This window comes from Dendropsophus ebraccatus, chromosome 9 (assembly GCF_027789765.1).
Source record: "Dendropsophus ebraccatus isolate aDenEbr1 chromosome 9, aDenEbr1.pat, whole genome shotgun sequence".
Taxonomy (NCBI): domain Eukaryota; kingdom Metazoa; phylum Chordata; class Amphibia; order Anura; family Hylidae; genus Dendropsophus; species Dendropsophus ebraccatus.
Genome location: NC_091462.1, coordinates 14101579 through 14126565, shown reverse-complemented (window position 1 = coordinate 14126565; position 24987 = coordinate 14101579). Strand labels below are relative to the sequence as shown.

The window sequence follows — 24987 nt, the reverse complement described above, 5'->3', positions numbered from 1 at the left end:
GCATCTAAGAAGAACTGACTTTTTCTCCTTTATTTTATAGTTTTGCTTCCAAACCATCATGGCGGCCGTGGTATTCACCACGAAGATACTTTTCTGTCGATAATGTTTTACCTAAACTTTTATTCACCTTTTCTACAAAAGCAGTGTGTGTGTATTTAAAGGGGTCGTCCTATCTAAACAACCCCTTCCGGTGTACCCTATTGGAGCACAGTGACATCTTAGGGTGAGCTTCCCAGCTCTAAAAGCCAAAGTGGAAAACTTCTAGCAAGTTTTTGAATTGTCTCTAGAGAAGGGTGAGTCTAGTCGTTCGGCATTTGAATACCAGTGTCTGAAGAAGTTGGATGCCGCTTTAAAGGGGTAGTGCGGCGGTAAACAATTATTCACAGAATAACACACACATTACAATGTTATACAACCTTGTAATGTATGTTATGTCTGTGAATGGCCCCCTTCCCCGTGTCCCACCACCCCCACCCGTGTACCCGGAAGTGTGGTGCGCTATACATACCTGTCACATGCCGACCGATCTTCAGTCTGCGATGTCGTCTTCGGACGGCCGGGCCGAATCCCTCCGAGCGTCCTGAGTGCCGGCCGCCCTCCTCAGTGTCATCAGATGCTCAGCCGCAATTGGCTGAGCACAGTTACTGGGGTTTTATTCACTAAATAACACACATTACAAAGCTATACAACTTTGTAATGTGTGTTATTTAAGTGAATGGCCCCCAGAGTTATGCTCAGCCAATCGTGGCTGAGCAGCTGATGACGCGGCAGAGGGGGGGGGCGGCATGAGGGACAGCTGGAGCGGTGCGGCTGGTCTCCCGAAGAGGACATTGTCGACCCAAGATGGAGGCCGGGTCGACAGCGAATACATAAATATAATACACCACACTTCCTGGCTGGGGGGAACACAGGGAAGGGGGCCATTCACTTAAATAACACGCATTACAAAGTTGTATAACTTTCTAATTTGTGTTATTTAGTGAATAAAAGTTTGAGGCCGCACTACCCCTTTCATGTATGAATTAATTCTAGAGATGTGTGTATCAGATCAGGAATCTGTATCCATCCAAGATGGCAGATATGGAGTAGATTTATGTGTACGGCTCTTGGGAACATTTTCCCACTCTTTCCTGTTGGCAGAAATATTTCGGATCAATTCATCTGGTCACGGAATCGCTTAGCTATGGCTGATATAAATATGTTTTAGGTTGCTATTGATTGATGAAGTGTGTGACGCACATGTACGACCCCTCATCATGGATCCCTGTGACTGTGTGCCTTCTGTTTTCGCTGGATTATATTCAGTAAGATTCCCGCGGACGGATTGTTTACCTTTAATTATCCGCACCGAGAAGAAATTTGTAAGAGCAGAAATTGGAGACTTCTCTCCCACATATGAGTTCATTAGAGTAAGATTGCGCCAGAGCGTTGTGAATCATCACTTTATCAGTCCGCCTGGTCATCAGGTATTACTGTGTAATGTCACACTGTGCAATGGATACCTGCCCCATGTAACACAACCCTGCAGCCGCGTAGGACAAGTACACTCCGAGCTGCCGGTGACTCACCGTAGAGTGAGCGAGCGCTTCTGAATTATTAAAACATATACCGGCATGTTGCTGGTATCTCTACTTCATTGTTACAGATAGGTAACAATGGATATCAGTGTTCTATACGGATCAGACAGAAGTGAATGACACTGATATCTGGAGGCAATGGTGCCTGTTGGGGATAGGATATATAGTAGACAAATAATTTTTGAAGATGATGCTGAAAGCAGGAAAATGGGCTTGTGTAAGGACCTGAGCAGTTACATGATGGGGTCAGAGCCTCTCCAGAGTGGCCGGTCTTGTGGGGCATCCAGGGAAGAACAACTGGAGAACAGGGACAGGGTCATGAGAGCTGAAGACTGATTGATGAGTACATGCGGGGTGAAGGCTAGCCCGCCTGGTCCAATTCAACAGAAAAGCTGCTGTAAAACAAAATGCTAAAAAAACAACAACTTACTGTGGCTCTAACAGTAAGTAGTCAGATCACGCAGACTACTGTGTGGGGCGCCACAGACCTGTCAGAGCCCATTTGACTCCTGTCCACCCTGAAGGTGTCTACAATGAACATCAGAAATGGAGTATGGAATAATAGGAGAAGGTGTCTGGTCTAATGGGTCATGTTCTCCACCATGCGGATGGTCGGGTGCGTGTGCGTCACGTACCTGGGGAAACAATGGCACCAGGATGCACTATGGGAAGAGGACAAGATGGCTTCATGTAAATCTTTTTGTGACATATACCATTGTACAGACCACGTCCCCACCATAGTGGCAGCTGTCGGTAGGATAATGCCTGAGGGCCTCAATGGAGACATTGTTCAGGAATGAACAACATAACATAGAGGGCTAGCTCGGCCTCCAGGTTCCCCAGATCTCAATCACGTCAATCATCGGTGGCATGTGCTGGAGAAACAAGTCCCATCCATGAAGGCTGGACCTCACACCGCACACGATCTGCCTACAGGTCTAGTGAATCTGAGTCTTAAAAGGTCAAGACTGCTTTGATGGCACGTGGACGACCTACCCCATAACAGGCTAATTCTTTGTAGCATCCATGTTTTCTCTTCTAACAAGCTGCAGGCTGGTAAGATTAGGATTACTTTAGGTAAACTGATCTCCTTTGTTACATATTAGGGAATGGAGCCATTATCTTAGATTATCCTTTAGAAAAGATTTGTGTCATCCAGGAAATGCATAGCATAACCGGCATGTTTCAGTAAAGGTCTGTGTGCAGTGACTAACCCTATAAGATGTCTCTGGTGACCCAAAGAAGAGATCCTTATGATCCATTGTATATTGTAAGTAGCTCCCTGTTAACCTGCGACCTGGGAAGAGATCCCTGTGGACCAGTGTAACCTCAGAGAACCTCACTGTCAACCAACATGACCTAGAAGATGCATACTTTGGACCAGTGTAATCTGGGAGATGCACCACTTGGACTGGTATGACTTTGAAAAGGTTCCATATGGACCATGTACCTTGGACGAAGCTTCCTGTGAACTGGATTAACTTGGAGAAGATGCTACCTGTAAAATAAACGTGTCTTGCGTGATGCTTCTTATTATTCTGTGTAACTTGTAAGAAGCTCCTGGTGAGAAAGCATTTTATAATAACTTCATTCCAGTATGGACACATGACTCAGGTCACATCAATGTCCGTATAATGCCGGACGGGACAGGTCCTCCATTGCGAGACACTTCTGTATCTGCTGTCCACTTCGGCTAAAAGATGAGGATCCTGATCACCCTCTCTTATCCCAATGACAATGGGTTTTCTATACCACACGACAATCCCTTTAACCTCATTCTGTGGCATTGGTACCCAGCACCTTCACTTAAATAACATTTGCACAGTCTAGTTTTGGAGCCCGAAATGTTAAGTATGAATCCACTAAAGCAAAAGTCTAAGCACAAAAATAATCTGGCAGCTTAACCTTTAGCAGATTAGCAGGTGACATTTCCGTAGAACAAGGCTTTCTGGGCCATTTGACCTCCAGTGATGTCTTCATATCATTTGGATGTCTCAAGCATTGAACATTGCCGACCTCTGGTGGGACGAACGTCTCTAATTGTATGTCTCCTCTCTTCAAAGATCACTTCACCCTAAAATATAAATCTCCAGGAAACAGAAGTTCCTGAGTAATACATTGCTTCTAAAAGTTCTGTTTAGCTGTTTCTTGGTTAGAGGTTCTTGCCATCAAGCATCAATATGGCAGATTCAACTGGAGTTCTCACTCCGCTTCAACAAACTCCATATAGACGTACAATTCCCCGCAGCAGAAATTGGGGCGTCCATAGTCGTCTCATTAATGGTAGATGTTGGTGGAAGGGTTTAAAAAAGTCTAGATTTGCAGCGTCAAATGATATACAGTGAGAGGAATTGCAGGCATGTTCTTCCCTGCCGTGCTGAAGACATGAGAACTCGTGCACAGGTCGTTTACTGCTGAATAACTGGATAGATCTGCCATATAAGACTATTAACCTGTTAACCAAAGTAACCCAGGAGAAGACCCCTTATAATTCACGTAACCAGTGAGAGCTTCCCTGTGGACTGGCGTAGTCTGGAGTTAACACTAAGTTCACAGTGAATTGATATAAGTTGGTGGAGGACCGGAAGAACCAGTGAACTCTATGCGTACCCTCCTGTGGACCAACATAATGTTAAAACTCTGCAGACAATTGTCTCCTTTAGGAAGCTCCCTTTGGACTGACGTCACCTTATGGCAGCACCCCTTGGATTGGTGTCACCTCGGGGAGGCACCTCATGGATCTGCATCACCTGGGAATAGCGACCTCTCGATTGGTGTCACTTGGGAGAAGCGCTGTGTGGACTGGTGTCATTTGGATGATGCGTCCTTTGGATCGACATCACCTTAGAAAGGCACTCTGTGGACCAAAAGCACCCTGTGGTCTGACAGTATATAGAGATGTGCCTGTGGATTCTGTAGACCGTTGTCACCTGGAAGAAGTACTCTGTGGACTAATGTCACCTGGGAGAATTGTCTCTTGTGGACAGACAAAAGCACCCTGAGGACCGAAATCACCTAGAAGTGGTGTCCATTGAACTGGCATCACCTTTAAGAAGCTCGTTCCTATTTATTTTATTATTTTTGAAGCACCCTTGTACAAATGATGAGGGGTAACATACAGAATTTACACTGCAAAACATAACATAAAATCAAGGAAAAGTACATGAATAAAGGTAATGACAGAGTGGTACATTAGGATAGCGATAGAGGGGAAAGGAAATTCTAGAGAGCAGTCTGCCCTCCAGAAGCTGTTATTACCCATTAGTGACTGTGACAAGGTAGTCTACCAGCTAGCACTGCCCGCCTTCATAGCACCCATCTGCCTGCGGCCAGCTTCTTCACGGAGCATGGAGCCTTCTTCAGTCTTCACCGAGCATGGAGCACACGACTAACTGCACCCGAACGGTGCCGGGGAGGAAGGTAAGAGACATAGCTTCCTCGTTGGCGTCTCTTGTGCAATGGGGACATATCAGCAGGTTACATTCACCCAACCTGCTTATAGTTCCCCCTTTAACAGCGTTGCTCAACCATCATAGCTTGTCGCCCTCTCGTTCCATGCTGAGAACTACAAAGGCCTATTCATTAGCTACAATTACTTGCCTCTCTCTCTTCGGATCGGGTCGTTGCATGTTGACCAACGTAACCTGGGAGAAGCTCCCTATGGGTTGCTGTAACCTGGTAGATGCTCCCTGTGGGCTGCTGTAACCTGGGAGAAGCTCTCTATGGGCTGCTGTAACCTGGGAGAATCTCCCTGTTGGCTGCTGTAACCTGGGAGAAGCTCTCTATGGGCTGCTGTAACCTGGGAGAATCTCCCTGTGGGCTGCTGTAACCTGGGAGAAGCTCTCTATGGGCTGCTGTAACCTGGGAGAAGCTCTCTATGGGCTGCTGTAACCTGGGAGAAGCTCCCTATGGTCTACTGTAACCTGAGAGAAGCTCCCTGTGGGCTGCTGTAATCTGGGAGAAGCTCCCTATGGTTGCTGTAACCTGGAAGAAGTGTAGTGTCCCACAACGGGTGTTGCTCCTATTTACACCCTTCGTAAAAGTCTGTACTTTTGTGTGGTCTTATTGCAGCTACATTGTTATTAGAGATGACCACTAGATGTCGCTGTATTGTGTAACTAAAGTATGGAAGCTCCACGACTGAATTATCTCAAGGGTTATTTGTATGTGTGTGTACCAGATTCTGTTAACCAGTAGGATCTTTCCTTTCTTCTGTCCTATTGCCTCTCTTCTTTACCCTCTTCTGTTGCACTCTTTCCACCCAACCACAGTGCACCTGGCCAGAGGACTGGCCAACAGATAACCTTAACCCACGCCGAGGACTAGGAGTAACTACAATGCAGGACAGTATCCACAAAACAGCTAGGAACTGATCCGGGTGGAGCAAAGTTACGTAAAGTCTATGAACTAAATCCTAACCATTCCTAACAGGGTGTGGGGCCTGTGTCACTCATTGGTACGGTTCCGCCAAAGCTAGTGGGCATCAGGTGGTGTGAAGACTATAGGAAAGGTCAAAACAAGTGACTGGCCGTCCCACCGCCACAACATCATCCGGGGGCACGCCACAGAAGCTCCCTATGGGCTTCTGTAACCTGGGAGAAGTTCCCTGTGGGCTGCTGTAATCTGGGAGATGCTTGATAACCATAGCTTTGGGAGCTGTAGTTGCAGCCATATTGGTTGTCACCCAAACCTTTTTAAGGGAATGTTGTTTGGGTCTTGATGTTGTGTCGGGTAAATGTGATCAGACATGTAATGATGGAGTGAAGCCCCAGTATGGCGGTAGAGAGATGTGGTGGCTCTCGGTAGACCAGTGTTAATGTGCCGCAGTCTGCAGCGTGCTCTAGGATTTATTTTATTTCATAGCTAATGACTTTATCCATTGAGCGGCACATCACTGTATTGATCACAGCAGAGATCGGCGGAGGGGTCTAATCATTTCTCTCTATTTCATTAGGCGCATTGCATCATTTACCCGATGAATTATTTATTCCAAATATTTATAGTTTGTGTAGGAGGAAAAACAATGACGGTTCAGCTTCCTGAAAATCTATTGTTTCGTTCTATTATTCTTTTTTTTCCCAACTTAATTCTCAGCTTTGGCTTCAGCGTTACCAGCAATTCTGCCCTGAGCTCCTTTTTCCACGCTACACCTTAAAGGAGTATTCCGCTCAAACATGACTTTTCATATGTTGCTGCCCATTAAGAGTGTAATAATTCCTTCCATACGTGTTGTTATCTATTCAGTCTCCTTCCCCCAGTTCGGAGCTGCTGCTTTCTGCTGAAGACACAAAAACTGTATAAGAGCTGCTCCCCCTCCATTCTGAGACGGCTGGTGTAAACAAATCCCTGGCTGGCTTTATCTGCAACTTTGAAGCTTCTTTGTAATGCTGGGAGGGTTATTCTGAGGTCAAATTGCTGATGAACTAACTGTGATTAACCCTTCCAGCATTACAAAGTTGCAGATGGGGACTTGTTAAAATCAACCCTCTAGGACGGGAGGGTGGAGATGGAGAGAACAGCTCACACAGATTTTTTGTGTATTCAGCGGAAAGCAGCATATTAGACCTGGGGGAAGGAGACTGAATAGATAATAATTATGGAAGGTATTCTTAGTGTCACCATGGGCAGCAACTTATCTAAAGTTATGTTCGAGGGAATAGCTCTTTTAAGGTTTGCTTGGTTTTACCGCTGTACTGTAAGAAATAGACAGGGGGCGCCATACAGTATCGGGCAGCTCAGAGAATTGATGAGCTTCTGTGTGTTTTTGTTTTTAGATGGGGCTCGGGAAGACTCTACAAGCAATCGCTGTGGCTTACTGCTACCGGGAGGAATGGCCTCTTCTCATTGTTGTTCCATCTTCCTTGAAGTATCCATGGATTGAGGAAATGGAGAAGTGGATCCCGGAGCTGGGACCAGAGGACATAACAGTCATTGAGAACAAGACCGATATTGGGTAATATTGCAAAACCTAACCTAATCCTCTTCCCCCAAGTGTTAGTTTGTAGGAACATGTCTCTCCTAAGGGCCTGTTCATACTGAGCCTCCGCTTCCTGCGCTCTCCGCTCAAAGAATTGACATGACAATTCTTTGAACGGAGAGCGGAGATGCATGAGCCCTCCTATAGACACACTGTTTGACACTGAGGCAGGTGGGATTTCCAAAGAATATGTACACAGTGACCCCACCAGCAGAATACTGAGTGCAGCTCTGGAGTATAATACAGGATGTAACTCAGGATCAGTAATGTAATGTATGTACACAGTGACCTCACCAGCAGAATAGTGACTGCAGCTCTGGGGTATAATACAGGATGTAACTCCCCATCAGTAATATAATGTATGTACACATAGACCCCACCAGCAGAATAGTGAGTGCAGCTCTGGAGTATAATACAGGATGTAACTCACCATCAGTAATGTAATGTATGTACACAGTGACCCCACCAGCAGAATAGTGAGTGCAGCTCTAGAGTATAATACAGGATGTAACTCAGGATCAGTAATGTAATGTATGTACACAGTGACCCCACCAGCAGAATAGTGAGTGCAGCTCTGCAGTATAATACAGGATGTAACTCAGGATCAGTAATGTAATGTATGTACACAGTGACCCCACTAGCAGAATAGTGAGTGCAGCTCTGGAGTATAATAGAGGATGTAACTCAGGATCAGTAATGTATGTACACAGTGACCCCACCAGCAGAATAGTGAGTGCAGCTCTGGGGTATAATACAGGATGTAACTCCCCATCAGTAATATAATGTATGTACACAGTGACCCCACCAGCAGAATAGTGAGTGCAGCTCTGGGGTATAATACAGGATGTAACTCAGGATATATAATGTATGTACACAGTGACCCCACCAGCAGTATAGTGAGTGCAGCTCTGGGGTATAATACAGGATGTAACTCCCCATCAGTAATATAATGTATGTACACAGTGACCCCACCAGCAGAATAGTGAGTGCAGCTCTGGAGTATAATACAGGATGGAACTCAGGATCAGTAATGTATGTACACAGTGACCACACCAGCAGAATAGTGAGTACAGCTCTGGAGTATAATACAGGATGTAACTCAGGATCAGTAATGTATGTACACAGTGACCACACCAGCAGAATAGTGAGTACAGCTCTGGAGTATAATACAGGATGTAACTCAGGGTCAGTAATGTATGTACACAGTGACCACACCAGCAGAATAGTGAGTACAGCTCTGCAGTATAATACAGGATGTAACTCAGGATCAGTAATGTAATAATGTATGTACACAGTGACCCCACCAGCAGAATAGTGAGTGCAGCTCTGGAGTATAATACAGGATCAGTAATGTAATGTATGTACACAGTGACCCCACCAGCAGAATAGTGAGTGCAGCTCTGGAGTATAATACAGGATCAGTAATGTAATGTAAGTACACAGGGACCCCACCAGCAGGATAGTGAGTGCAGCTCTGGAGTATAATACAGGATGTAACTCAGCGTCAGTAATATAATGTATGTACACAGTGACCCCACCAGCAGAATAGTGAGTGCAGCTCTGGAGTATAATACAGGATGTAACTCAGCGTCAGTAATGTGCCATTGCTTTGCTGTATAGCAGTGTTGCATGTGAGCGGCGTAGAGTTGTGTTGCTCTATAAATAGAATATGACTATTGTCACTCACAATCTCCTCCTTTGATGATATACAAGGTTATGTAAAGGATGGTAAAAGACGTTGTATGGAGAACAGCTCTGAGTGCTCATCCGCCGCGGTATATTGATTGTGTCTGTGCCCTTTATTACATAGCACAGTGCACCCTGTCCCTTCACACAATGGCGGGTGTTTTAATAGATGACAAGCTCTCATTTCTCTGATAACTTCACAATGCATCCCCGTAGAGGCAGACATGGTGGGAGCCGCAGCCCTTCTGCCTGTTTGTCCTTATAAAGTGTTTCTTCCTAAATATTACACAAATCACCCATAAGTGTTACAGGTTTAACTGAGCTGTAATAGCAGGTGCTGCGCAGGGGCCACCGGGGGGCGCTGTTACAGGGTGGAAAAAAAAAAGCAGCTCATTTTATTAAAGGGGCTGTCCAGGCTTAGAGAGAGATGGCTGCTTTCTTCTAGAACAGGGGTAGGGAACCTTGCAAAACTACAACTCCCATCATGCCTGGGCAGTTAAAGCTAATAAAGGATAGTTAAGCAAATAAATAATAGTTTTGCGCCTTCTTGCAACTTCGTAATTTCTTTGTTACATTTTGTCGTATTTTTTCTTTCTTTTCTTTGCAGAAATCAATAGTCCAGGCGATTTTAAGAAACTTAGTAATTGTGTTTATTAGGCAAATATGCCATTATCTGCATTCAATAAAACTTTACCCAGGTCCACCTCCTCACGTTCCTTCACTGCTAAATTTCAGAAAATCTCGACTTTTTTACATCAGTCGAGCCCTGTCTAATCTATGGAGAGGGGAGGGGGTAGCATGGAGATTAGTCGCCAGCAGACAACAAAGGATTTCACAGCGGAACCTGTGTGAAAGCCGGTATTCAGAGGTCAGAGAGGTCAGTGCTGACTTCACAGGTTATAGCCAGGTGATGTAGCTGTAAATTAACTCTTTGTTGTCCTGTTTTGTTGCCTCATCTCCCTCCACCCCTCCCCTCTCCATAAGAGAACCATGAAGACAGGGGGAGAGGTTCAAACTGCTTTCTGATGATAAAAATGCATTTTTCGGCTAATAAACCCAATTACAAATTTTTTTTAATCTCCTGTGCTATTGATTTCTGTCAAAAAAAAATTAATTTCAACAACTCTTAACACTTTAAGGCATATATGTTAGCATATATTTTATGTGCAGTTTTTCTTTATAATCGCTATTTAAAGCAAAGTTGCCTGAAGGTGGTGGTGGGTGTAAATGTATAAGTAGTATGTATATACACAGCATGTTGCGTGATCCTCAGGAATATAGATTTACGTAGCCCAGTCGCTCTCTGCATTGTGTAGTATATATTTTTATTACATTTGTGGATGACGGCCAAATATTGCTTGGCTCTGATTCAGCGTCTCGAGAGCGCGATCTTGGTGAAGTAGACTCTTGTGTATATATGAATGGGAGTTTTATTTTTTCACATCCTGTTTGTCACAAAGTTACATGAAGGTGGACATGAGTGTAAATAGCACAGATGTCAGGTTGTAGGGTTGAGCACTTAAGTGGAAAGCAATGAGAGCTGTGTGCTCCCTGTTGTATCAATCCCCACACTTGTGATATCAGCTCATGACCAGAACGGACAAGTGTCCTCTACAGAGAGTAGATTCAGTCTTTAAAGTGTCACTGTCGTTTAATTTTTTTTTTTTTTTTTTGCAGAAATCAATAGTACAGGTAATTTCAAGAATCTTTGTAATTGGGTTTATTAGCTGAAAAATGCATTTTTATCATGAAAAATCAATTTGAAGCTCTCTCCCCTGTCTTCATGGTTCTCTATGGAGAGGGGAGGGGTGGAGGGAGATGAGGCGCCAAAACAGGACAACAAAGAGTTCATTTACAGCTACATCATGGGGCTATCCCTTCTGAAGTCAGCACTGACCTCTGAATACCAGCTTTCACTCAGGTCCCGCTGTGTAATCCTTTGTTCTCTGCTGGCGAATAATCTCCCTCCTCCCCCTCCCCTCTCCATAGGTTACACAAAGAGTCGAGATTTCCTGATAATGAGCAGTGGATGAGAGAGAGGAGGGGGGGGGGGACCCTGGGGAAAGTCTTTTTGAACGCAGATAATGGCAGATTTGCCTAATAACCCAATTACAAAGTTTCTTAAAATCGCCTGGACTATTGACGAAGGTGACACTTTAACCTCTTAAGGACGTATGCGTACGTCATGCGTCCGCAAGAGGTGTTCAGAGCGGGGCCGCGCGTCGACCCCGCTCTGAACCGCTGCAATCCCTGGTGCCGCGTGTAGCCCGGGACCGCGGCTATCTGATAGCCGTGCCCGCTAATTCAGTAAACGGATGCAGCTGTCAAAGTTGACAGCTGCATCTGATCACTGTATGCTGCCGTCCCTGGTGTCTAGTGGGGTTGTCCCAGTGGAGCGATCCACACATCCTGCTCCGGCCGGGGTGTCCGCCAAAATGGCGCTGATCCCGGCTCGGCACTTGGATGCTTCCAGCTGCAGCAGCCGATAGCATCCGAGTGCCGATCTCATTTATCTTTGCTGTATAACTATACAGCAAAGATCTCAATGAGAGCTCAAAGTGTATATACTAGAAGTCCCCCAGGGGAAATAACCCCCACCCCAGGGGGAATAACCCTAACCCCAGGGGGAATAACCCCAACCCCAGGGGGGAATAACCCCAACCCCAGGGGGGAATAACCCCAACCCCAGGGGGGAATAACCCTAACCCCAGGGGGAATAACCCTAACCCCAGGGGGGCTTCTAGTATATGTGTAAAAAAGAAAAAAAAAAAAAGCCCCCTCCCCTAATAAAAGTTTGAATCACCCCCCTTTTCCCATGTTTCAAATAAAAGTAAATAAATAAACAAACATGTCTGGTATCGCCTCGTGCGTAGTCGCCTGAACTATTAATTAGTCACATTCCTGATCTCGCACGGTAAACGGTGTAAGCGCCAAAAAAATCCCAAAGTACAAAATTGTGCATTTTTGGTCGCATCAAATCCAGAAATAAAATGTAATAAAAAGCGATCAAAAAGTAGATGCGCAATCAAGGTACCGATAGAAAGAACACATCATGGCGCAAAAAATGACACCTGACACAGCCCCATAGGCCAAAGGATAAAAGCGCTATAAGCCTGGGAATGGAGCGGTTTTAAGGAACGTATATTTGTTAACAATGGTTTGAATTTTTTACCGGCCATCAGATACAAGAAAAGTTATACATGTTACATATCGTTGTAATCGTAACAACTTGAGGAACATATATAACAAGTCAGTTTTACCCCAGGGTGAATGGCATAAAAACAAATAACCCCCAAATAAAAGAAATGTGTTTTTTTTTGTTCAATTTCACCACACTTTGAATTTTTTTCTGGTTTCACAGTGTCCTTTATGAAAAAATTCAGCCAAAGTACAATTAGTGGCGCAAAAAATAAGGGCTCATGTGGGTTTCTAGGTGAAAAATTCAAGTGCTATGACCTTTTAAACACAAGAAGAAAAAAATGAAAACGCAAAAAACGAATATTTGTTCCGTCCTTAAGAGGTTAAAGGGTGCAAACACACATAACGTATCAGCAATTTGGCATGAGTCTACCTTAAAGGGGTAATCCTTAGAAAACATTTTTGTTACATCTGTTAATGTCAGAAAGTTTATACAGATTTGTAAATTACTTCTATTTAAAAATCTAGTCTTCCGGTACTTATCAGCTGCTGTACGTATTGCAGGTGGTGTATTCTCTCCAGTCTGACACAGAGCTCTCTGCTGCCACCTCTGTAGTAAGCAAATCCTCATAGAAAACCTCTCCTGCTCTGGACAGTTCCTGACATGGACAGAGGTGGCAGCAGAGAGCACTGTGTCAGACTGGAAAGAATTCCCCACTTCCTGCAGGACCTACAGCAACTGATAAGTACCGGAAGACTCAAGATTTTTTAAATAGAAGTAATTTACAAATCTGTATAACTTTCTGCCTCCAGTTGCTTTATAAATCATTTCTTTTCCTCTGGAGTTCCCCTTTAACCATTCCTGTTTAATGACCGCATGGGTGAGAAATACTATTCCTGCTCCACTTACGATATTTCCAGCTGTTTTGCATATTTTTATTTACTATAACTGATCACCCCTCTCCCAGAATCCTCTGCACTCCTATAAATCTTTTCACTATTATGGTTTATAGCAAAGACCTAAACTCTGTTTCCATTCCGTCCACAGAAGGATCCCGACCAGTAAGGTGACTGTTTTGGGGTACGGGCTGCTGACCGCGGACGCCAAGCTGCTGATCGATTCCCTGTATAAGCAGCACTTCAGGGTGGTCCTGGTGGACGAGTCTCACTACATCAAATCCAGAAACGCCTCTCGGAGCAAACTTCTGCTGCCGCTAATACAGAAAGCGACGCGGGCTCTGCTCCTCACCGGGACGCCGGCTCTCGGCAGACCCGAGGAGGTAATTGAATTTGCCGCAGAACCTTCTTATTTACCGTTCTCCCCTTCTCTACTCTCTTACATTGCAGTATAGGATTTTCTGCTCCTTAGTGACTTAGTCCAGTTTCTGGCTAATGGATGATATTTACAAAGGTTGTCTCCCCCCCTTCATTGCAGCTTTATATGCAGATCGATGGGCTGTTCCCCAGACGCTTTGGAACGTGGACTGAATATGCCAAGAAATACTGTAACGCACATGTCAGGTATCCGCTGCCATTAATTCTGCTAATCACCAACATACGGTGTTATTGAATGTAGGCCGGGGGAGGGGAGCTTACTAAATTTACTCTCTACTTGTTTGTTTCAGCAAGAAAACTTGTTTATCTGGGTCTCTATGTAAGAATAGATCTGTAGTGGTGGTGTCCCCTATAGGCAGCTGTTACCTCTATCCTTTACTAAATAGGGTTAGATATGGACTATGCTGGAGAATGCTTGAGTCCTATAGTTCAGCCTTTGAATACTGATAACTGAAGAAGTTAGATGCAGCCCTAGGGAGTCCTGGAAACATGGAGCCTGGATCCAAATGCCGAATGATCAGACTTGAGCATGCGGGAGTTCTAGTGATGACCCGTATGGCCGCCATTACAGCTTTCCCAGCTCCTATATACAGTATTACATATGCCTCATTCCAGGTTAATACTTATAGCCAGTTTGTTGGGTACAATCTAATGTAATAACCAGAAAACAAACCATAGAATGTATCAATGTATATTGGTGACCATCCTTGTGCGATCATTGACCACTCTCAAAGTTGTCAGCTGCCTCCGTACTAGTTATATGGTAATACATGTCCATGGATTGCAGGGTAACTTTACTGCTCTCTGCAACAGGTCTGGTTGTATCACTTTTGAAGCCCACCATATGGTCACCAGGCTTTCTCAGACTTCTGCCAAGGTTGCTGTAATGACAGACAGATTTGCTATTCAGGGGGTCCAGTAAAAGAAAACCTGTCTTCACTTTGCACCTCTGTAATGAAGACGGCTTTGCCTGATAATGAGCAGATACGAAGTGAGGGGGGCGCTGGGAAACAGTTTTATGAGTAGAGAAAGAGGCTTTTTTCCTAATAAAACCTGTTCTGCATAATTTTTTGAGGGGTATGATGCTAATATATGGTAGGTATTTAAAGTGACACTCTCACCCCCTTTTTGCATTCTGACTCCTCTACACAGGTGTAAAGGGTAATTTTACCAGTTTTCATACCTTATTTTACATTATACGTCATAGTGCTTGTTCAAATTAAAGGTGATCTTTTATCATCTGCAGATTGTGCTAAGTGGGCATGGCTTCACGACAACTGTGCCACTTAGCCCCGCCCACAGCCCACCCTAGGCCCCGCCTACAGCCCACCCTAGGCCCCGCCCCTCGGTGCTGACGCATATGCCTTTAGGCTAGCCTGTTCCAATGGTCAACGAGGGGGCGGGGCCTATGCACCAGTGATGTCAGAGGGGGGCAGGGTGTGTGCTGTGGGCGGGGCTAAGTTGTGCAGTTGCCTGTAGCCCCGCCCACTTGGCACAATCTGCAGATGATAAAAGATCACTTTTTACTTGAACAAGCACCATGATGTATAATGTAAAGTAATGTATGAAAACTGCTAAATTTACCCTTTACATCTATGAAGAGAAGTCAGAATGCAGTTTACAAGCTGATCGGTGAGGAGGCACGGGGGAAGTCTGACCACTGAAGCCTCCAACAATGACGAGTGTAGGGACCACATTGTATCTGGAATAAATGGTGGGTGCTATGCATGTGCGGCCAGTGCTCCTATCATTCTCTTTAGGTTTCCAGGCATGATGGGAATTATAGTTTTGCAACAGCTGGAGGGCCGAAGGTTCCCATCCCTGATTTACAAGTTTTACAAGGTTCAATGGCCCTATAGAGGATGACTGTAATGCTGGTCGTGCAGGCAAGCATTCATTACAGGATCAGGATCGGTGGGGGTCATAGATTTGGAAAAGGCGTCACATGCTCACATAGCAATACCCTAGTATGCAGCGTACAATGGATACCTGTTCTCTAGTATACCAGCAACATACCCCAAAAATGTGATGGGAAAAGCACCTTGGAAACAGCCGGATAGTTTCTTGGCTTATTGCCATCCTTTAGGACTTTTATCATCTTTTGTTAGAGCACTGTATTATTTTGTTTCTCTGCTATCCCTTCAGGCTAAGATAATGCGCCGAACATTTGGTGTAATCCTTGGTGTGCAGAGGATGCATAGAATCCACAACCCTCTCTCTGCTGTGCTATACCCCTTTCCCGTTAAGCCATGATACTTTCTTGCAAAAACAGCACCTCAGAATGGGTGAGGTATTACAATCCAGCTCCATTCACGTCAATGGAACTGAGCTGCAAAACCCACACTCGAACTGTGGACAAGGGTGGCGCTGTTTCAGGAAGATTGTGACCATGTTTTTGTAAGCCTGGACAACCACTTTAATTTTTCGTGAGCTCCAAGGATAACTTTGTCACAACTCTAAAGGCCCCCATACACATTAGATAAAGTCCAACAAACTCAGTAATTGCAGTAAGACTGTCTGTCTGTCTGTCTACATATGAGGGCCGCATGATTCTTACCAGTCAGATTAGGTCATGATAGACAGGGATCAGGGATGTGGATTTCAACTGCCTTACCCTTTTGTTCCTGGGGATATCAGCCATTGCCAGGGGTTCCTGGCAAGAGCTTCCACCCTTCTTGCATATAACAGCAGACCGTGCCCAGTGTGCAGAAAAAGACACGTGTCCATCAAGTTCAACCTAGGACTGTAATGGTGGGACCGAGAGAGAGCTGTCATCCAGGCATATAATTGGGCCACCACTATTGATTATCCTCCGGGCTGGTTAACATGGCTAAACTGTTGCCGCAAGCGAACGTCCATCAACAAGATCATATGCAGAGCCTTTACCAGGCGGAATTAATGATCTCTATATTGTTTATGCCACCTATTAACTTCATGATACTCAGGGCCCTATTACACGGAACGATTATCGTACGAAAAATCGTTAAATCGTTCGAATTTAAACGATAGTCGTTCTGTGTAATTGCAAGCAACGATCGAAAAATCGTTCGTATGTCGTTGATCGTTTATTTAGATCTGAACCTAAAATTATCGTTAATCGTTTTTTCACTAATTGTTCAGTGTAATAGCACATTGCCCATTGTTTTTCTGGGATCAGAAGGAATAAACGATCATAGTAACGATCGCAATAACGATCATAATAACGATCATAACTGACGACTATCGTTTTGTGTAATATGGTGAACGATTTCAGGTTAACGATAAACAATCTTGTTTGTGATCGTTTATCGTTAAACGCTCAGTGGAATAGGACCCTCACAGGTGACAATCGATGATTTTAATGCCCATACAAAAGACGTGATCGGCTGATGTCAACTAATCGTTGGCCGATATAGGGTCCTTTAGCGCGGACCGATTATTGGCAATAAGGAAAACTCACTACCGATATTCCCCCCGTAGATAAATATGGGTCTATTATAGGTAGAGAGTTTTCTTTATTGTCAATAATCGACCCTATAGTTGGTTACCAATGAGATACTGTATATAGTTGGGAGTTTGTACAGGGACTTATTCTTGTTTACCTCCATTGTCAGAATTTTTTTCCTTATGTAAAACAATGTAAAGCACAGCCCGAGGGCCCGGCTCAGCTCATCCTATTAATGTATGTAACTGGGGCTCCGCATCTAATAGGAGTTAATGCCCGCCATGGAGCATGCATGGAGACCGGCTCTTCCCAACTTCGCTAAAAATGCTATAAAAATGTAATTGAAATCCAGCGGCTGCGGCTGACAGCGGTCTGTAGTGAGCGCTGCAGCAAGAGATCAAAGCCGCCTCTGGAAACCTGATCTTATGTTCCACAACAAAGCTATGGCTGGTGTTTATGCAATGTATTATAATAACAGGTGCCCCATGCTCTCCGAGATCATTAATGCCGCCAAGTCCTTCCATGTCAATGAGAGCCGCTATCAATTGCTCTCTAATACAACTCACGGCCCTGCAGCAGGCAGAGTGTTTAACATGCGACACAATGTATTCAAGTGTTTTCAAATTTCTCCCCAAGGTACTTCGGCAATAGGACTCAGTGGGATTACAGAGGAGCCTCCAATTTAGATGACTTACACCAGCGATTAAGCAGCATCATGATCAGACGACTGAAGAATGAGGTTTTAACCCAGCTTCCACCCAAAATCAGACAGCGCATCCCCTTTGATCTGCCGAAAGACGTGGCCAAGGTGGGGTCCCCCGCACAGTGCTCCCTATTTATGGAATCTCAAGTCATAAAATGACACATATAACACAATAGTGATGCACCATTATGCAAAGGCTTTTGTATGCTGAGTAGTTACTGTGACTGTGTGTGCTTACCTGAATAGAGAAAACATTGCTTGCAAAATATCTATGTAAAATTTAGGGATTGAATAAATGTGTCTTGTTTCTGAATATCCCTCCCTTCATATCTGAAGGTGGAATACAGGCTTCATATTCTCGTTACTCTGGATGGAACTTTCACTTGCGCTTATTGTTTCCCCTGTGTTATTCATGTATTGTATTTAGGCTGAGGGAAGAGTGGAGGGTGGATTACAATTACAATGCTGCTAATTCTATATATAGAATATAACTACTATAATACTGCTCCTATATACAAGAATATAACTACTATAATACTGCTCCTATATACAAGAATATAACTACTATAATACTGCTCCTATATACAAGAATATAACTACTGTAATTCTGCTCCTATATACAGGAATATAACTACTATAATACTGCTCCTATATACAAGAATATAACTACTATAATACTGCTCCTATATACAGGACTATAACTACTATAATACTGCTCCAATATACAGGAATATAACTACTATAATACTGCTCCTATATCAGGGCTCCAGACTAAAAAATTTACCTAGGAGCCATTGGCTCCTAACCTGAAAAATTTAGGCGCCAAATAGAATATTTGGTCGCCAACATTTTAAACCATGTAAAATTAATGTTATGTTAAATGGGACTTACTGTGTGCAGAGGCCACGGCAGCCTCCTCCTCCTTTAGATCCTTTCTTTTCTTAGTTTGAAAACGTTCAACATGGAAACTTGCAACTTGACAACCATATACAGTCTGACAACCATATCCAGTCTGACTCAGTACTTCAGCCTCACTTGGCTAGCCTTTTAATGAGGCTTACTCTTCTGAACTTGAACTTAAAGGGAACCTGTCGACCCCCGTGCCGGGGTGACAGGCTCCCAACCCCCCGTTAGAGCCCCCTATATTCACCTCATCGCGCCGGGTCCCGCTTCTGAAGATGGTCGGGTCACGGAGATCTCAGCCGCTGCAGCCCAGCGTGCGCTGAGAGATGAGTCCAACGCTCATAGAGAATGATGGGAGAGTCCAGCGCTCCGTCATTCTCTGAGCGTTGGACTCATCTCTCAGTGTGCGCGTCGGGCTGCAGCGGCTGAGATCTCCATGACCCGACCATCTTCAGAAGCGGGACCCGGCGCGATGAGGTGAGTATAGGGGGTTCTAATGGGGGGTTGGGAGCCTGTCACCCCGTCACGGGGGGTGACAGGTTCCCTTTAAAAGCTTGCAACAGTCTATACATACTGAGCTGGACTTATGACTGCAGCCATAGTGACCCCCCACAAGATGTGTATATAGATAGATATATCTCTCACCTAGTGACTAATGCAAGTGACCCCCTACAATACAGACACCTGAGGGGCCCTGATAATAATAATTGTGCATATATCTATCTCCCAGTGTCTGCAGCCAGTTTGCCCTACACTTATAGATGGCCCCCTCCCCTTATAGATGCCCCCTCCTCCCCCCCATTATAGATGCACCCTCCTCCCCCCCATTATAGATGCACCCTCCTCCCCCCCATTATAGATGCCCCCTCCTCCCCCCCATTATAGATGCCCCCTCCTCCCCCCCATTATAGATACCCCCTCTTCTCCCCCCCATTATAGATACCCCCTCTTCTCCCCCCCCATTATAGATACCCCCTCTTCTCCCCCCCTTATAGATGCCCCCTCTTCTCCCCCCATTATAGATGCCCCCTCTTCTCCCCCCCATTATAGATACCCCCTCTCCCCCCCCCATTATAGATGCCCCCTCCTCCCCCCCATTATAGATACCCCCTCTTCTCCCCCCCATTATAGATACCCCCTCTTCTCCCCCCCATTATAGATACCCCCTCTTCTCCCCCCCATTATAGATACCCCCTCTTCTCCCCCCATTATAGATGCCCCCTCTTCTCCCCCCATTATAGATACCCCCTCTTCTCCCCCCCATTATAGATGCCCCCTCTTCTCCCCCCCTTATAGATGCCCCCTCTTCTCCCCCCATTATAGATACCCCCTCTCCCCCCCCCCCATTATAGATGCCCCCTCCTCCCCCCCATTATAGATACCCCCTCCTCCCCCCCATTATAGATACCCCCTCTTCTCCCCCCCATTATAGATACCCCCTCTTCTCCCCCCATTATAGATGCCCCCTCTTCTCCCCCCATTATAGATACCCCCTCTTCTCCCCCCCATTATAGATGCCCCCTCTTCTCCCCCCCTTATAGATACCCCCTCACCTTATAGATGCCCCCTCTCCCCCCCCCCATTATAGATGCCCCCTCTTCTCCCCCCCATTATAGATGCCCCCTCTTCTCCCCCCCTTATAGATACCCCCTCACCTTATAGATGCCCCCTCTCCCCCCCCATTATAGATGCCCCCTCTTCTCCCCCCCTTATAGATGGCCCCCTCTCCCCCCCTTGAAGATGGCCCCTCTTCTCCCCCCATTATAGATGCCCCCCCCCCCCCCTTTCCTCTATGCTAAGCAATATTTTAAAAAAAACAAACACACAAACTCACCTGACAACCCGCTCCCCCGGCGATCCTCTTCTTCTTCGGACGCTGTCCCCGGCTGATGCGCGGCTGCCGGGGGTGTCCCGTCCTATCCCCGGCAGCGCGGCGCGTCAGTGAGCTCCTGTACGCCGGGGCTGTGACTTCTGACACAGGAAGCGTCTCTGACGTGCGCTTCCTGTGCCGGAAGTCAGGGCCCCAGGCAGCTCACTGATGCGCCGCGCTGCCGGGGATAGGACGGGACACCCCCGGCAGCCGCGCATCAGCCGCGCATCTTAAAGAGACAGCGCGCCGCCGCCGGGGCCAGTCGCAAATGGCGCCCAGATTAATAAATCTGGGCGCCATTTGCAAAAAGTCAGTCGCATTGGCGACCATTTTGGTCGCCATCTGGAGCCCTGTATATACAAGAATATAACTACTATAATACTGCTCCTATATACAGGAATATAACTACTATAATACTGCTCCTATATACAAGAATATAACTACTATAATACTGCTCCTGTATACAAGAATATAACTACTATAATACTGCTCCTATATACAAGAATATAACTACTATAATACTGCTCCTATATACAGGAATATAACTACTATAATACTGCTCCTATATACAAGAATATAACTACTATAATACTGCTCCTATATACAGGACTATAACTACTATAATACTGCTCCAATATACAGGAATATAACTACTATAATACTGCTCCTATATACAAGAATATAACTACTATAATACTGCTCCTATATACAAGAATATAACTACTATAATACTGCTCCTATATACAAGGATATAACTACTATAACACGAACTGGAGAGAATGGAACGGCTGCACATCCCATCTATGGCTGATACTAATGCCGCTTGGCCTATATTAAAAATCAACACCAGAGTGTCTGTATATGAATTGATCAAGCCATATTGCCCCGTGTACCACCGCGCAGGTCCTCTGGTCCACACGGGTCCCTACCCTAACTCCACACCGTGTCGGTCAGCGACCGCCAACCCCGCAAAGCGTGCACATGCAGGGAAGGTAGGCCATGGAACGGCCCTGCAACCCCAATGTCACAGGACCAGACCCAAAAAGCCCCACCAAAACCCAGCCAGCACCACTACTACTATAACACTGCTCCTATACACAGGAATATACCTACTATAATACTGCTCCTATATACAAGAATATAACTGCAATAATACTGCTCCTATATACAAGAATATAACTACTGTAATTCTGCTCCTATATACAGGAATATAACTACTATAATACTGCTCCTATATACAAGAATATAACTACTATAATACTGCTTCTATATACTATATACAGGAATATAACTACTATAATACTGCCCTCTATATACAAGAATATAACTACTATAATACTACTCCTATATACAGGAATATATCTACTATAATACTACCTCCTATATACAAGAATATACCTACTATAATACTGCTCATATATACAGGAATATATCTACTATAACACTGCTCCTATATACAGGAATATAAGTACTATAATACCGCTCCTATATACAAGAATATAACTACTATAATACTGCTCCTATATACAAGACTATAACTACTAAAATACTGCTCCCTATATACAGGAATATAACTACTATAATACTGCTCCTATATACAAGAATATAACTACTATAATACTGACTCCTATGTACAAGAATATAACTACTATAATACTGCTCCTATATACAAGAATATAACTACTATAATACTGCTCCCTATATACAGGAATATAACTACTATAATACTGCTCCTATATACAGGAATATAACTACTATAATACTGCTCCTATATACAAGAATATAACTACTATAATACTGCTCCTATATACAGGAATATAACTACTATAATGTATAAAATAGAAAATAAGTCCAAGCACTCACCGGATGAAGGGATCTCTTTGTGCGTTTATTCAGACATCACAGGGAGGGAGCGGTGGCAAGGGTGCGGGAGCGTGTAGCAGACAACTGTTTCGCGCCTCAGCGCTTTGTAAGACTTGACAAAGCGCTGAGGCGCGAAAGAGTTGTCTGCTACACGCTCCCGCACCCTTGCCACCGCTCCCTCCCTGTGATGTCTGAATAAACGCACAAAGAGATCCCTTCATCCGGTGAGTGCTTGGACTTATTTTCTATTTTATACACCGTACTGCCCTTGTCTCTGTTCGAGCACCGCGGCTACTTACCAGTGCAGTTTATTAGCTCTTAATCCGACTCCAGCGCACAGCTACTGATTGAGCAGTATTCAGACAGTGCCGGCACCTGTATCTTCCTGAAGCATAACTACTATAATACTGCCTCGTATATACAAGAATAAAACTACTATAATACTGCTCCTATATACAATAATATAACTACTATAATACTGACTCCTATATACAAGAATATAACTACTATAATACTGCTTCTATATACAAGAATATAACTACTATAATACTGCCCCTATATACATGTCAGGAACTGTCCAGATCAGAAGAAGTGTTCTCTTGGGATTTGCTACTGCTTTGGACAGTTCCTGACATGGACAGAGGTGGCAGCGAGAGCATTTTGTCAGACTGGACATACAGCAGCTGTTAAGTACTGGAAGTAAGTACTAGAAATAATTAGCAAATCTATATAACTTTCTGACAATAGTTGACTTGAAAACATTTTTTTTTCTCTCCAGACTAAAAGTGACTTTAAAGTCTAGTTATTTCTCCCTCTTTGTTGTGTGTGGGCAGCAGGTTCATAGCGCAGTGGAGCTTTGTGACTATGGGTGGATGTAGACGTGTGTGACTATGGTGGATGGAGACTATGTGTGGGACTATGGGTGGATGGAGACGTGTGTTACTATGGTGGATGGAGACTATGTGTGACTATGGGTGGATGTAGACGTGTTACTGTGGTAGATAGAGACTATGTGTGACTATGGGTGCATATAGACGTGTGTGACTATGGTGGATGGAGATGTGTGTTACTATGGGTGGATGGAGACAGTGTGTTACTATGGTGGATGGAGACGTGTGTTACTATGGTGGATGGAGACTGTGTGGGACTATGGGTGGATGGAGACGTGTGTGACTATGGTGGATGGAGACTATGTGTGGGACTATGGGTGGATGGAGACGTGTGTTACTATGGTGGATGGAGACTATGTGTGGGACTATGTTACTATGGTGGATGGAGACTATGTGTGTGACTATGGGTGGATGGAGACGTGTGTTACTATGGTGGATGGAGACTATGTGTGGGACTATGGGTGGATGGAGACGTGTGTTACTATGGTGGATGGAGACTATGTGTGTGACTATGGGTGGATGGAGACGTGTGTGACTATGGTGGATGGAGACGTGTGTGACTATGGTGGATGGAGACTATGTGTGGGACTATGGGTGGATGGAGACGTGTGTGACTATGGTGGATGGAGACGTGTGTGACTATGGTGGATGGAGACTATGTGTGTGACTATGAGCTCCTCCAGTATATAAGCAGTTTAGTGTGGACGCATTTGGATGTTCCATTGTTTCTTGTGTGTCGGAGTGAGTCTGGCTGTGCATGCATCTGCTGTGTCAATACTGGATTATGTGTCTGACTGTGTAGCTGATGGATAAATACTATGCCACGTGCATGACCGCGCATGAGGCCGACGCATCATTACCCCAGTATGTGCAGCAAGAAGATAGGACTCCTACAAACAGCTCGGAGCAAACACATGAATTTTATTCTCTCTATTGAGTCCTGAATTCAATCAGAAACCTTGTATTTGAAGGCTTCCTATGTATGAAGGATTACAATGCGCATATATGTCAGGATTTCTTCCACTATGTTTCTGTATTGAATATCTGTACAAGCAGGTTTTTATAGTATAAGGTCAGTCTTACCACATAGACGGGCGCCACCTTGTCCTCAGTTTGGGCGCGGTATCGCAGCTCTATTACTTTGAAGTGAATGGAGCCAAATTGTAATACCATACGTAACCTGAGGACAGGGGTGGTGCTGGTTTTTGAACAACACAACTGTTGGTTGGGTTTTGAGGCAGGTGAGTCTCCCACTCCCCCCCCCCCCCAGTATGTTCGATGCTCCTGTGGGTGTCATAGATGGGTATAGTTATAAGGAGGAGATAGTTTGCTAAATTCCATGCTAGAGTGTACAGCAGGACCTGGTAAATCTGTGTGGTATTTTTATTGCTGATCTTCCTGTGTAGTGTACGTCCTGTAATTTTTTATTCCTGCTGTATACTCTAGCCTGAAATTCAGACATCTCTATCTTCCGCACACTATACCTTCTTGAATATACCCCTCCATGGGAGCCTTCCACACAGTGGGAGAGAGATAGAGAAGGCTGATTTCCCTGCTAGGCTGTACAGCAGAAACATTAAAGTGTCACTGTTGTATTTTATTTTATTTTTTTGCAGAAATC

General features: G+C 44.8%; 1 protein-coding gene across 7 annotated transcripts in view; it reads left to right on the top strand.

Moving 5' to 3' along the window:
• ZRANB3 (zinc finger RANBP2-type containing 3) overlaps positions 1-24987 on the top strand; it is a 190267-nt gene that overhangs the window by 85960 nt on the left and 79320 nt on the right. For all 7 annotated transcript variants that reach the window (XM_069982610.1, XM_069982611.1, XM_069982614.1 and 4 more), the window contains 4 exons: positions 7352-7530; positions 13427-13658; positions 13814-13899; positions 17774-17945. In XM_069982610.1, coding sequence (XP_069838711.1) covers positions 7352-7530; positions 13427-13658; positions 13814-13899; positions 17774-17945 — 669 coding nt within the window. The remainder of the gene's footprint in view (positions 1-7351; positions 7531-13426; positions 13659-13813; positions 13900-17773; positions 17946-24987) is intronic.